The sequence below is a fragment of the Silurus meridionalis genome, chromosome 7, assembly GCF_014805685.1.
Source record: "Silurus meridionalis isolate SWU-2019-XX chromosome 7, ASM1480568v1, whole genome shotgun sequence".
Classification (NCBI taxonomy): Eukaryota; Metazoa; Chordata; class Actinopteri; order Siluriformes; family Siluridae; genus Silurus; species Silurus meridionalis.
Genome location: NC_060890.1, coordinates 25202000 through 25216999, shown reverse-complemented (window position 1 = coordinate 25216999; position 15000 = coordinate 25202000). Strand labels below are relative to the sequence as shown.

At 39.8% G+C, this 15000-nt stretch overlaps 1 protein-coding gene across 10 annotated transcripts in view; it reads right to left on the bottom strand.

The window, feature by feature from the left end:
- Positions 1-15000, bottom strand: part of ablim2 (actin binding LIM protein family, member 2) — a 79392-nt gene that overhangs the window by 53366 nt on the left and 11026 nt on the right. For 4 of the 10 annotated variants that reach the window (XM_046853444.1, XM_046853446.1, XM_046853443.1 and 1 more), the window contains exons 1-2: positions 12889-13073; positions 2691-2855 (exon numbers count right to left, since the gene is read on the bottom strand). In XM_046853444.1, coding sequence (XP_046709400.1) covers positions 2691-2855; positions 12889-12913 — 190 coding nt within the window. In that variant the 5' untranslated portion in view covers positions 12914-13073. Of the gene's footprint in view, positions 1-2690; positions 2856-12888; positions 13078-15000 lie in introns of those variants that run through there. The other 6 variants (XM_046853440.1, XM_046853447.1, XM_046853445.1 and 3 more) reach the window with 4 other exon arrangements.

The window sequence follows — 15000 nt, the reverse complement described above, 5'->3', positions numbered from 1 at the left end:
TAGTATCAAAAAATCAAGGAACATGAACATCCAGTTTAAATCTACAGTGAGATACTGAAAAACATGCAGGTGTTAAAGATTCTGCACAGAGACGTGAAGGTGAAAAAACTTCCTGCTGCTAAATATGTAGCATTAGAATTTAAAGAAACAGAGGAAGAAGAAGGAAATGAAAAAGCAGAAGGAAAAAATGAAAAGGAAGAAAAAGAACATGAAGGAGAGGAACAGAAAGAAGAAGTAGAAGAAGAAACAGAAGGAGAAGAAAAGCGAGGAGAAAAGAAAATGAGGAGGAAAAGAAGAAAACTAGGAAGACAAATAAAAGAGAAGAAGAATAGGAAGAAAAGGAGGAAAAGAGTAAGAAAACTAGAAAGACAGAAGAAATGCTGAAATGAAGAGGAAAGAAAAGCAGAAGAACAGAAAGGAGAAGAAAGATGAAAGAAACAACAAAAATAACAAGAAGAAGTAGAGGAGAAGAAGAAGAAGAAAAAGGGGAAGGAGAAGGATTATAAGAAAAGAAGAAAAGTAGAAAAGAAGAAGAAGAAGAAGAAGAATGTGTACTGATGTGATTTTTGTGTGTGTGTGTGTGTGTGTGTGTGTGTGTGTGTGTGTGTGTGTGTGTGTGTGTGTGTGTGTGTGTGTGTGTGTGTGTGTGTGTGTGTGGTGTGTGTGTGTGTGTGTGTGTGTGTGTGTGTGTGAGTGTGTGTGTGTGTGTGTGTGTGTGTGTGTGTGTGTGTGTGTGTGTGAGTGTGTGTGTGTGTGTGTGTGTGTGTGTGTGTGTGTGTGTGTGTGTGACTTCAGAGCTGACACACTGATATAAGAATAAATGTGATAAACTCCAAAAGAGCCAGACGCCGCCTGAACCCAGAGGTCGCCTAGCAACCAGCGTTTGTGTTCATAACAACATCATGCCGACAACAGCCGCTGGGAATAAAGCATCCACACACACACACACACACACACACACACACACACACACACACACACACACACACACATAATTGTATTAAATATAGCAGCTGCTTCAAAGGTTTTTGTTAATAATAGTGTTTGAAGCTGAGACACTGCTACTGTTACCTCCTGTTTTATTCCTCTTATACTCTCCTTTATTCCTGGAAGAACGACATGGTATAGTTTTTGTCCATTTAGTGTTACGGTTATTGATCTATAAATCCTAAGAATACACAAGAAACCTATTTAATAAATAATAAAATCCATCTACTGCAGTATCTTTTACTCTTTCAGTACTGTACTAAATCACCGTTCATGTTTATCACCAAAGGTTTGCGGTCACCTGAGCAGAGGAACTGGTAGCTCAGTGGATCAAATGTAGAACTTCTGATTGGAAGGCCATGGGTTCAAATCCCAAGCACCACCAAGCTGCGACTGCTCGGTCTTCAGAACGCCGCAAATGTAAGGTTTAGTCCCCATTCGCTCTTATGATATCCTCTATCTTCTTGGAAGATGTTCCACTAGAATTTGTGGAGATACATTTAACCATAAGTGTGTTAGTAAAGTCAGGTACTGATGGAGGTGAGGAGGCCTGGGGTGCAGTCAGCATTCAAATCTATTCAATAGGGTTGGAGCTTCCAAATCTATCCCATGTGTCTTCATGGATCTGGCTTTGTGCACATTGTGCTGGAACGGGGATGGGTCTCCTAGTTCCTAGTGAAGGAAAGTTTCATGCTAGCGCATTCACAGACGTTCTGTACAATTGTGTATCTTCATGTTTGTGTATGAGTGTGGGGAAGATCCACATGTGGCTGAAAAAGTCAGGTGTCAAATTATGTATCATGGAGGTTAATATAGATTTTAAATGTTATTATTTATATTTCTAATTATAGCATTTGGCAGATGCCCTTATCCAGAGCGGCTGAGCAGGTGAGGGTTTAGGGCCTTGCTCAAGGGCCCAACTAAAGGGCGCATGGTTTGGTGGTGCTGGGATTTAAACTCATGACCTTCTGGTCCAAATTTTAATAACTTTAACAGAGAGCACCAAATAGCAGAAATGGTAGTTCAGTTGTGAGGCCTCTGGGTTACTTATCATAGCATTAAGGGTTAAAGCCCCTGTATCGCCAAGCCGCCACTCTTGGGGCCCTTGAGCAAGGCCCTTAACACGCTGTACTGAAAAAAAGCACCTTTATTTTTAAAGCCATATTAATTAGGGAGTTTTCTCAGGCAAGAAAAACACATCCTGCCGTTCAGTGAAAAGGTCTGACGTCATCCCTCCTGTGACATTTTCCAAATCATGATCTGCTTGCTTCATCAAAACAAAGCGTGGTACAGGTCTGACCAGGTGACGCTTCCTTCTTCAGCGATTCAGGGGCTGAAAAACAATTTCTGTTCAGCGGACAAAAGACGAGCCGGAGGCGAGGCCTTTACACAGAGAAGCCGTGCTAATCTCGGTCTATTGAACACAGGTGTTGTTTTAGCATACAGGTGTGTGGCTTAAGTGGTCCTGGAGGCACACACACACACACACACACACACACACACACACACACACACACACACACACTTACACACATACCAGCGTTATAGTAAAGGTCAAGCTGAACACATACATGTGGATGGTGGCGAGCGGGATCTCTAATTGTCAGGGCTGTGTAAGATATTGCGATGTGTGTGTGTGTGTGTGTGTGTGTGTGTGTGTGTGTGTGTGTGTTTAAGACAAATGCCCTCTCCTGATTCATTACCTTTGCAGACGAAGCACTTGATGTGGAAGTGTTTGTTCTGCACCCGCAGCACTTCGCCTTTACAGGCCTGGCCACAGTTCTGGCACAGGATCGGCCCGCTCTGGGGTTGAAGCTTCGACTGCTGCTGCTGCTCCAGGGCTCTGTGGACGGCCTGCTGCTGGAACGCTGCAACACACACACACACAGAAAAAGAGAGAGAGTATAGTTAAATCTGCAGTGCTGTAAAAACTATTTCAGCATTATATACAGTATATCAGATTTCCAGCAAGTCCACTTCTGAATGGCACAAACAATACAATAAAAAACTGAGGATTTGGAGAGGCCTAGTCTAAAACTGCATTTAAATCTAATTGAGATGCTGTGGCATGACCTTAAACCTCGAAAAACCTCCAATGTGGCAATTCTGCAATGAAATTGTTCTGCAAAAGGCCAAAATACAGCGATGTAAAAGACTGGTGTCCAGTTATCTCAAACACTCGATTGCAGTTGCTGCCGTCAAGTGCGGCACAAGCAGTTATTAGGTTTAGGGGGCAATTACTTTTTCACACATGGCAAGGCAGGTTTGGACAACGTTTAACTCTTAATAAATATAATCATCATTTTAAAACTGCATTTTGTATTCACTCAAATTATCTTTGTGTAACATTCAAATTATTCAGATCAAGCTAATTTTATTGCAATAAATATGCCAACAAAAAAAAATCCCGAAGGGGGCAAATACTTTTTGTGTAATTGAGATTTAGCAATAAAACTGTTATTTATATAAAAATAATAAAGAGATTATAACCCTTACTTACTTACCATTTAATTATATTTAATTTTAATTTAATTACAATTTTAATTTAATTTATTTTTATTTTTATTATTATTACTTGGATTTTATATGTTCTATATTTTTACATTAAATTGCATGACATTTTTTGTCTCCCTTCTTTTCTCCTTAGTAGAATTTTTATTTTAATATTTTAATTTTATAAATTACATACTTTTTTCTTTCTAAATAATAAACATTTACAAATATATACATAAAACAAAAAATATGAAGTTATTAGAGACATACTGTACATACATTTTTCAGAACATATTTTTAATATTTAGAAAGAAAAATAAATCATGTAATAATTTTTTTTTCAAATAATTATTATACCTTTATTTTATATAGATTTTTTTTCTTGAAATATAATGAATTTATTTTTAAAAGAATGTAAAGATTCTATGTATGAATGTAAATCAAAATATTTAAAATAAAATATAAAGCTGCAACAGTGCAAGAATAAAATGATGAGACTGATTGTTGCATAATAAGAAAAAAAATACAAGACATAATTAAACTTTCAGAGCATCATAAACAGATATTATTATTATCAATATGCGATGTGTCTTAAGAAAGTCTCACTAAAATCACACACACACACACACACACACACATGCTGATTTTCATAACAACGCTACAGCCAGTTGTTTTGCAAAGGAATGGAATAAAAACCAGTTTCACTTGAGCTCTGCAAACCTTCACAATTGCTCTGTAAAGATGAAAGGTTCAGGCTCGCTATTCACATCAGTCACACACACACACACACACACACACACACACACACACACACACACACACACGACTCTCAGCTCTCTCGTTAAATACGTAAGCTTTAAAAGAGAATTCCCGGAACATTTACGCAGCACAATGAGGCTGGAAACGAATCTAAAAACACCATCAGACTGAACACAAAGAAACACAAAACATTCAAACTGCACTGTGTGGACAAACGTTTGTGGACATGTGAACATGAGATTAGAGATTTGTGTGAGATTCTTACAGCCACAAGGATGTTAGTGAAGTCAGGTACTGATGTTGCTTTGTGCACAGGGATATTGTCATAAAAAAGGGAAAAGGGGAGGAGTCATGATAGAGAAGATGAGGGAGGAGCCACAATAAAGGGTATGAGATATGATAGATATGATAGAGGGGTGAGATATGAGAGGGGATTGTGGGAGGGGCCATGATGAAGGGGAGGGGCCCTGATAAAGAGGGGCCATGATGAAGGGGAGGGGCCCTGATAAAGAGGATGGGGTAGGAGCCATGTTAAGTGGAAGGAGCCACAATATATTAAAAGGGAAGAAGCCATGATACATACGATGGGGAGGACCTATGATACAGATGATGGGGGAGGAGCCATGATACAGAGGATGGGGTAGGAGCCATGTTAAGTGGGAGGAGCCACAATATATTAAAAGGGAAGAAGTCATGATACATACGATGGGGAGAGGAGCCACAACACAGATGATTGGGAGGAGCCATGATACAGATGATGAGGAGGAGCCACGGTACAGATGATGAGGAGGAGCCACGATACAGATGATGAGGAGGAGCCACGACACAGATGATGAGGAGGAGCCACGACACAGATGATGGGGAGAAGCCAAGATACAGATGATGGGGAGGAGCCACGTTACAGATGATGGGGAGGAGCCATGATACAGATGATGGGGAGGAGCCACGATACAGATGATGGGGAGGAGCCACGATACAGATGATGGGGAGGAGCCACGATACAGATGATGGGGAGGAGCCACGATACAGATGATGGGGAGGAGCCACGATACAGATGATGGGAGGGGCCACAATACAGATGAAGAAGAGGAACCATGATAATTGGGAAGAGCCACGATACAGAAGATGGGGAGGAGTCACTATAAAGATGATAGGGGGAGGGATCACAATAGATAAGATGGCTAAGATTGAGAAGATTGAGGGGGGGGCCACTATAAAGTGGAAAATGGGAGGAGACACAATTTCTTTATTTTGTGATGTTATATGTAACTCTGCCCCTAAATTAGTTTTCCACAAGCGCACTGGGAAAGTTTGGGGTATTATTAAAGACTCGGACTGAGCCAGACAGATCTGTTAATATTTCTTTTATATTTGAACACTCCAGTCTCTTTACTGCGTGTTTCTCCCATGGAGAATTGTTCTCCATCGCTGCACCTCGAGCGAGGCATGCTGGGAACGTTTACAGCCCTGCTTTTAAACGAAAACTATTTCCTGACCTGGAACAGGAATGACTTTCGCTCGCACCATGCATCATAAAACCTGACATGAGAACAACCAGGCAGGAGATAAACGTCCTTGGCAGGGACACGTGACCCGTTCTTTCCATTAGCGCTCGATTACAGCGCGGTTTTCTTGGCACCAGTCTGCATTCGGACAACTGTAAAGCGTCTTCGTGTCTGAGCGGATGCTCCTGAATCGAGATCGACGCCGATAAGGAGGCAGAGGGAAAAAAAACAAAAAAAAAACGAAGCAGCTAAAATGTTTCTGGAGAGATGCCTGCTGTTTGATAGAGCCAACATGTGTTTCCAATAAAGATAAGAATGCTGGAAAACTCAGGAATTCTCGTAAAGATAAAGGGTGTTACGGATTACAGGTTTATATTTACGTAAAAAAAAAAAAAAAGGATGTAACAAGACGAGGCACGAGACAGACATATGCGTCATGGAGCCGATTTAATTCAGCAATGTTGTATGGAGAAGAAGAAAAAGCAGATCTTCTACAGGGATGAAAGAAGAGTCTTGATAGCAGAGTTCTCCATCCTGATTGGTCAGAATGTGTTGATTCAATCCCTGATTGCAGCTCTTACAGTAGACCAGCTTGGTCAGCATGGAGGTGGAAGTTTAATGGTTTGGGAATGTGAACCTTCCGGAAGAGTAAAAGTGAACCAACATGGCTCCCATTCCACACTTCAACACCATGCAGTTCCGTCTGGACTGAAAGTGGCTGAAAGTGTTTTATTTAGAGAGCAGACAGACGTCTGGAGTGATATTTATCATGGAACGTCCTGCCCAGTCACCGCACCTCAATCCTGCTGAACTGCCCGGGGATCAACAAGAATCTTCAACTAGTGAAGAACATCTCTGGTGAGTTTTACAAGTAACACAGCAAAGAGTTTCAGATAAATGTTTGGAGAAACGCAGTGTCTGGATGCCGAGAGTGTGGAAAGATTTTCTTCATGCTGAGAGATTTTCAGTGGAACATCTGGACATTTTTAGATTTGTTTGATCAAAGTAAATCTTTATACCGATACATTACCTGGAAACTAAAGGAACATGTGTCTTTCAAAAACCATGTTCCCAGTGTGTATATATATATATATATATATATATATATATATATATTCACCACTCCATTGTGATACACTAATCGATAGCTAATCGATTTTGAATCCCATGCCCTTTGACCTGCTGAAGGTCAGCGATCCTGAGCATGCGTATTCATTTCCAGAGCTGCTTCAGCGTACGAGGACTTTCAGCAGGTTCGCTATAAATAGGATTCCATGTGAACCTCTGTAACACGGCACCGAGCATCGACACGGACACGACTCCGCTTTCTCCACACTCAACCTGATCCACCTGCGAACTCTCCACAGCAACAACGAGGCGTTCCATTGCCGATATTTGAGTCCAAAGTTTCGTAACGCCGCTGAAACACTCATGAAAATCGCATGTTACGACTACAAAGTGATCGATTCTTTAAACAGCAATTGTTGGGGTTTTTTGGAGACACCTAATAACCAAAGTTATCATCATTATCATTTGAGATGCAACTGGCATAAAACCTTGAGATTTCTCCTCAGCATTATGGCATGTTATGGTCACAATGCACTAGCTAAAAGAGTTAAAGCTAATCAAGACAGCAGGTGAAATATTGCTAACTCTCTGGTATTAAAGTTAGCTAAGAAAAGACACTGGAACTGCAAGCTATGCATCAGCATCGGCATTTCCATTGAAGTAACTAATAATCTCAGATAGCCAAAACATTATACGGCCAAAAGTCTCCTTTCCACACCATTTTCTCCAAACAGTTCCCACAAAGTTGGAGGCACTCAATTGTGTTGCATGTGGGAGCATAAAAGTTTCTCTTCGCTTCGCCCCAAAACTGTTCCAGTATGACATTCATGGACAGAGCTATCTTCAGGGGTTTGAAGTGGAAGATCTCCTGCTGTAGAGCTCCAACCCTTCTGTACATGATGTAACCCGACGTCCTGATGGCTAAATGAATCTCCACAAGCACACTCCAAAATCTAGTGGAACACCTTCCCAGAAGATTGGAGGTTATTACAACAGTAAAATAGAGACTAAATTTGTGAGATGTTCAAAAAAGGACAGGCGTCTTCTCTTTCACTCTAACAGCCATGAAATTTGCAGGAAAACCATCAGTTGTCTTTAATTGTCTTTGTGTATGACTTGTTTTACCTGGAAACTGATTGAACAATGCACATTGTTGTTTACACGTACATTTTAATCCATTTAAAAAAAATTATTAATAAAAAAAAGCAAAAAAATGTGCTGTAATTATTTTTTTTATATGTTTACATTTCATAATATGTATTTATTTTTTAAAATATGAAAATGCATATATTTTAAGATTTTTTTTTTTTACATTTTTGTGGGGGTTTTTTTTATTCTTATTGTATATGCAGCATTACTGGATTGTTTCTATTTATTGTAGAAATTATTTCGCGTATCTTTAATAACCTTTAATAACCCAGAAGCAAACAATGTGCTGTATTCGATCCGTAATTTTTTTCTCTGTTTCAATTTCTTGTTTACATTTCAGCACTCGATATACATTTATTTATATAAATATAAAAATACACATTTTAATATTGAAAATTTTGTATTTATTTTTTTTTATTTTTTTTAAGGCAACATTACTGGATTATTGCCATGAATTGTAGAAATTATTTATACAATAATCGTAATTATGTCTGTTCTGTAATATGGAAGAACACAACCGTGTTTCTGTCTGCTGGCATGAATCCATACATTACATCATCTCCAGTGTCCGTTTCAAGCCTGGATCGAGTGGCATGAATTGTCATCAGCTCAAAATGGCACAAGTGTCCTATAATCCTATCCATGATGATTAACACAACTAAAAGCCTGCCTGGTTGTATTTCTCCTCGTGAACTCCAAATGTTTTTCCCTCAGAGCTGTTGGAAACATTAAATCCAGCCAGGCAACATTAATGAGAATAAAAAGCTGTTCTCTCCGAGCGGCGGTTTCAGGCGGATCCAGGAGGTGACACTAGATAGTTCCTGGAAATCAGACTTGCATCATGACTTGGATGTGGGATGTGCTATTAATGCAGGCGGAGTGCAGAAGTCCGTGTCCAAAACTGACACTCGTGCCGTGTGGAGCTGTTTAAAATGATTTGAGCGTGATGTACGCCCGGGCCGAGCTTTCCAACAGTCTCAATGCAGTCAATTACGTTTCGCTATTATAAACCTGAGAAATGTCACACTGCATCGCCAAATTCTGTCACGGCAGCTGCTGGATGCCGAGAGCAAACCACTTCATGAAACCGCTTTAGGACCATGAAGAAGGGGTGCTGTTTAATGTATAATAATTGTTATAATATATTTATATGTAATTATACAAACTACAATAGGTTATATTGTGTAGAATAAAGATTTATGGACATAACTATACAGTATTCTATACAGTATGTGCAGTATGTATTACTGTATGTATGTATATATATAACTAAGACGTCCTTGATGAAGACCTCCTCCAGAGCGCTCTGGACCTCAGACTGAGGCAACTTCTCATCTTCCAACAGGACAATGACCCTAAACACACAGCTGAGATAACAAAGGAGTGGCTACGGGGCGACTCTGTGAATGTCCTCGAGTGGTTCAGTCAGAGCCCAGACTTAAACCTGATTGAACATCTCTGGAGAGCTGAAAATGGCTGTGCGTCGGTACTCTCCCCATCCAACCTTTTGGAGCTTGAGAGGTTATACAGAGGTTTTCCAAAAAGGGTTCCACCCTGAACATACCTCGAAAGGGACCATTAAAGAAGTCGAGTCCTCGTGCTGTGCTTTAGTGCACCCAAAAAAAGCCCACAAACAGTTTGCTGAAGAAAACCTGTCCAAGATCATGAATTACTGGAACCATGTCCTGTTTTCTGATGAGACTGAGATAAACTTGTTTGGCTCAGATGTTGTCCAGCATGTGCTGTGACGCCCTGGTGACGAGAACCAAGAAAATTGTTTTGCTACAGTCAAGCATGGTGGTGGCAGGATCATGGTCTGGGGCTGCATGAGTTTTGCTGGTACTGTGGAGCTGCGGTTCACTGAAAGAAACATACATTTCAACATGTACTGTGACATTCCAAAGCAGAACATCACGCTTTTCCTTCAGAAATTGTGCTGAACGGCAGTTTTCCAATGTATTAACGACCCCAAACACACCAGCAAGATGAAAACTGCCTTGCTGAGGAAGCTGAAGATGATGGAGTGGCCAAGTATGTCTCCAGACCTGAATCGTATTGAGTTTCTGTGGGGCTCCTCAAGCGGAAGGTGGAGAAACGTTATGTGTCTGACATCCAGGAGCTCCGTGATGTCAATATGGAGGAGTGGAAGAGGATCTGTGCAGCTCTGGTGAAATCCATACCCATTGTTCACTGAGGGTGTACTTACTTTTGTTGCAGTTATTTAGAAATGAATAACTGTATGTTGATTTCTTTTTAGAGGACAGTAAATCTGTACTGCTACACAAACTGCACATTGATACTCTAAAATATATCCAACTTTCATGACTATAGTATCATCCCGTGAGTACATGTAATAAAAAACGCTGCTGCAATGAAAGGGGTGTACTCACTTTTGTGAGATACTGTATATACTAGGGGTGTAACGTTACATATTTGCACTGAAATATTTCGCTACAGGGCTTTTGGTTCAGTGCACATGAGCCACATACATATATACTGTATCATTTATACAGTATGGTACTGTAAATTGCTCTGTTTTGCTACATTATGTACTTTTATTTGTTAAATTGTAATAATTTTAATTCTACTAATACTGTAAATACGTATATTCATAAAAAGTCACTCATGTCATTAATGATGTCTTGTGTCATTAATGAGGTTTAATTAGGTTTGTTTTTTTCTCTATACTGTTTATTCAAATCGACCTTCATTTGCATTATTAGCATCACAGTGTTCCTGCACCACACCTTCTGTTTATTACACATGCCTTCTTTATTATATAAAAACACACACACACACACACACACACACACACACACACACACACACACACACACAAACACACACTGAGTTGGCCCAGGTTGATGCTCGGAGGGTCCAGATTGCACTATAGCACATGGAGTGCAGATGGGAACAGACTCCATCATGATGCCTCACACTCGGTAGATGTTGTTTTGAACAAATCACTCACATATTTAATTACAAATATATGTTTTTCCTGCGTGTGATAAAACTGGATGCTTTTGGAGACTCATTTCTTCAGCCATCTTTCATCATTATTTTATCACCATGATTGCTATTATTACCTAAATATTCTTCTACAAACACACACAATTTAGATTACTAATGACAGCTACCTTAAGAATTCTTTTTGACCAAATGCATTACAATATTAAAAAGAATTATAAAATCATAATTATTTTTATGTGTTTTTGTGTAACTCTGCCCCCACTTAATGTAATTCTGCCCCCACTTAATGTAACTCTGCCACCCCTTAGTGTAACTCTGCCCCCACTTAATGTAACTCTGCCACCCCTTAGTGTAACTCTTTTACCCCTTAATGTATCTCTGCCACCCCTTAGTGTAACTCTGCCACCCCTTAGTGTAACTCTGCCCCCACTTAATGTAACTCTGCCACCCCTTAGTGTAACTCTTTTACCCCTTAATGTATCTCTGCCACCCCTTAGTGTAACGCTTCCCCATTAATGTAACTCTACCACCACATAATTTAACTCTGCCAGCTCTTATTGTAACTTATTGTAACCCATTAGTGTAAATCTGACCCTTAGTGTAACTCTGCCCCGACTTTATAGAACTCTGCCCTCCATAGCGTTACTCTGCCCCCAAGTATAATTCTGAAACCTCTTACTGTAACTTCACCACCCTTTAATGTAACTATGCCACCCCATAGTATATATTTCTGTCACCCCCCTTAGTGTATACTTCTTAATGTAACTCTGCCACCCCTAAGCGTAGCTTTGCCACCCCTTAGTGTAGCTCTGCCACCCTTTAATGTCACTCTGCCACCCTTTAGTATATATCACCCCTTTAGTGTATACTTCTTAATGTAAATCTGCCACCCCTTAGCGTAGCTTTGCCACCCCTTAGTGTAACTCTGCCACCCCTTAGTGTAGCTCTGCCACCCTTTAATGTCACTCTGCCACCCTTTAGTATATATCACCTATTTAGTGTATACTTCTTAATGTAAATCTGCCACCCCTTAGCGTAGTTTTGCCACCCCATAGTGTAACTCTGCCACCCCTTAGTGTAGCTCTGCCACCCTTTAATGTCACTCTGCCACCCTTTAGTATATATCACCTATTTAGTGTATACTTAATGTAAATCTGCCACCCCTTAGCATAGCTTTGCCACCCCTTAGTGTAGCTCTGCCACCCCTTAGTGTAGCTTTGCCACCCCTTAGTGTAGCTCTGCCACCCTTTAATGTCACTCTGCCACCCTTTAGTATATATCACCCATTTAGTGTATACTTCTTAATGTAAATCTGCCACCCCTTAGCATAGCTTTGCCACCCCTTAGTGTAGCTCTGCCACCCCTTAGTGTAACTCTGCCACCCCTTAGTGTAGCTTTGCCACCCCTTAGTGTAGCTCTGCCACCCTTTAATGTCACTCTGCCACCCTTTAGTATATATCACCCATTTAGTGTATACTTCTTAATGTAAATCTGCCACCCCTTAGCATAGCTTTGCCACCCCTTAGTGTAGCTCTGCCACCCCTTAGTGTAACTCTGCCACCCCTTAGTGTAGCTTTGCCACCCCTTAGTGTAGCTCTGCCACCCTTTAATGTCACTCTGCCACCCTTTAGTATATATCACCCATTTAGTGTATACTTTTTAATGTAAATCTGCCACCCCTTAGCATAGCTTTGCCACCCCTTAGTGTAACTCTGCCACCCTTTTTTCCACCTGCTATCTAAAAGAAATCATAATGATAAGTATTTAATAGAATAATTCTACCTGTCTGCTCTGATTAGATTAAAACCATTCTGAAGTTTATATTTAATTTAACATATTAACATACACACAAACACATACATACATATTTTTTACATAAAATGTATATTTTAAAAATGATGTTACAAAGTATGAGTCTGCAGTCAGATCCACTGCTGTAACAGAACCCCAGCCTCACCTTTTTTCTCTGGCATTTTCCTCATTCGTCACCGGCAGGTCTTAGGTATAAATCCCAATCAAATTGTTTTAACTCTTTAAATATACAAGAAAATAATCCTCATTCATACAAGTCTGTTCTGATCTAACATCCTCTCTCTGAGGAGTCTGAGCTCAGAGGTGAGCGCACGCTGGAAGTCAAGCACTCGTGAGTTAAAGGCATGCAGCTCATAGATGACTGTCAGGGTTGCCAGATTGGTATTTAAACCACACAAACACCCGACTGTGATTTTTTGTGAATGTTTAGGGTTTATGTCACCTTCAAAACCTGAATATATATATAGAGCCTGTTAAAAGTGTGGAAACACCTAGTCTTTTATGTTTTTTGAGAGTCACATGCATATTCCTGAATACCAGATTTATACACTCTCGGCATCTGGACACTTTGTTTCTCCAAACATTCTACTGAACTACTTTGCCGTGTCTCTGTGTATCTAAAACTGGCCAAAGATGTTCTTCACTAGTGGAAGATTTCTTTCTTGTGATCCAGTTGATCTCAGAGCAGTTCAGTAGGATTGAGGTGTGGTGTCTGGGCAGGTGGTTCCGTGATAAATATCACTTCAGACGACTCTCTGTTTACTCTCTAAATAACACGTACAGAACTCAGACGTACGCTTCGACTCATCATCTTGTTGTACGGTGAAGTCGCTTCCAATGAGCCGCTTTCAGTCCAGAAGGAACTGCATGGTGTTGAAGTGTGGAATGGGAGCCGTGTTGGTTCACTTTCTAGAATAAGTTTCCAACCATTTACTGCTCCAAAACAACCCCAAACCATTAAACATCCACCTCCGATCACATCTTCACTCCTCTTCTCCATCTCACACAAGTTCTTCTCTTAGAGATGATATATATATATCTCACTTTTGGGTTCATGTGTCTCTCCACAGAACTTACTTCCACTCATTCACTGTCCATAGGAACAAAAGGAACATAAACCTGTCTCTTAAAAACCATAAATCACTTGGTATAAAATCTGAGTTATTTTAATTGTTAACAAATCTTTAAGTTCTTTCAATTAGACAAAATAAGCTTCATGATATTCATTATATAAAAAAAAACTTTTCACGCCTCATTGCTTTGTTAATAATCCAAGAAATTGGATCATTAGGTCACATAACTACAATATGCTTGTAAACATGTTTATATGTGATTTATTTTACTCTGATTCTGAACTGGTTTATCAAAAGGCCTTAAATGCTTTGGCACATGAAAACACAGACTTCTAAACCAAGATCATATACACAGTGGAACCTCGATACTCGCAACCTTGACACTCGATAGTTGGTGACTTTTCATTTGAAACTGGACTAAAAGTAAGTTGTGGAAAATCTGATGGTTCGTGAAAAGCCGTGAGTGACTCGAAAGTCCGGAGTCACATTTCAAAACAGAATTTGTACAAATAATTTACATAAAAATGTTTAGATTTTATTATTGTATTATTTATTTAAAGTAGTAAATAAAACACTTATGACAGGTCATTCACAATTTTTGTTGAGTTTACACTACAGTACAATTCCCCTTCATATATATATATATGGCCGAAAGTATTCAAAGTACCATATGACCTGACTTTTCCAGATATTTGTAGTTCACCCTCAAACTGTTCAGGATGTTAATGAAGGGGTGGCAGAGCCTTCACTTGATCTTAGACACCAAATCTGTCCAACAAGGCAATGCCCCTGTGCCTACCGACATTACAATTTATACAAGGCAACATTTTGCTAAATATCTGAAATATTGCTGTTCAGCTTTTACAGTAACCCTGAATTATTCTGATTAATTAATTGCCTTTTTTGACCAATCACAATAGAGATTATAAATTAACCCCCCAAAAAAGTTCGCTATAGAACCTGTGTGCTGATATCTGTGATAAAACAATAATCAAGTGTGACGTGTTATAGGACGTTAGCGCACGATATGGAGGTGAAGAAGGTCCCGAGGTGAAGCGGAGAGCATTATATTGGTGTAAGACCTCACTAATAATTAATAATGAAGCTGTTGGAGTTAACTCCTGGTGCTGTTTCTTCTTCTACTGCTTATTTCATCGTTTTTCTTCTCCATTCTGTCTCCAGAT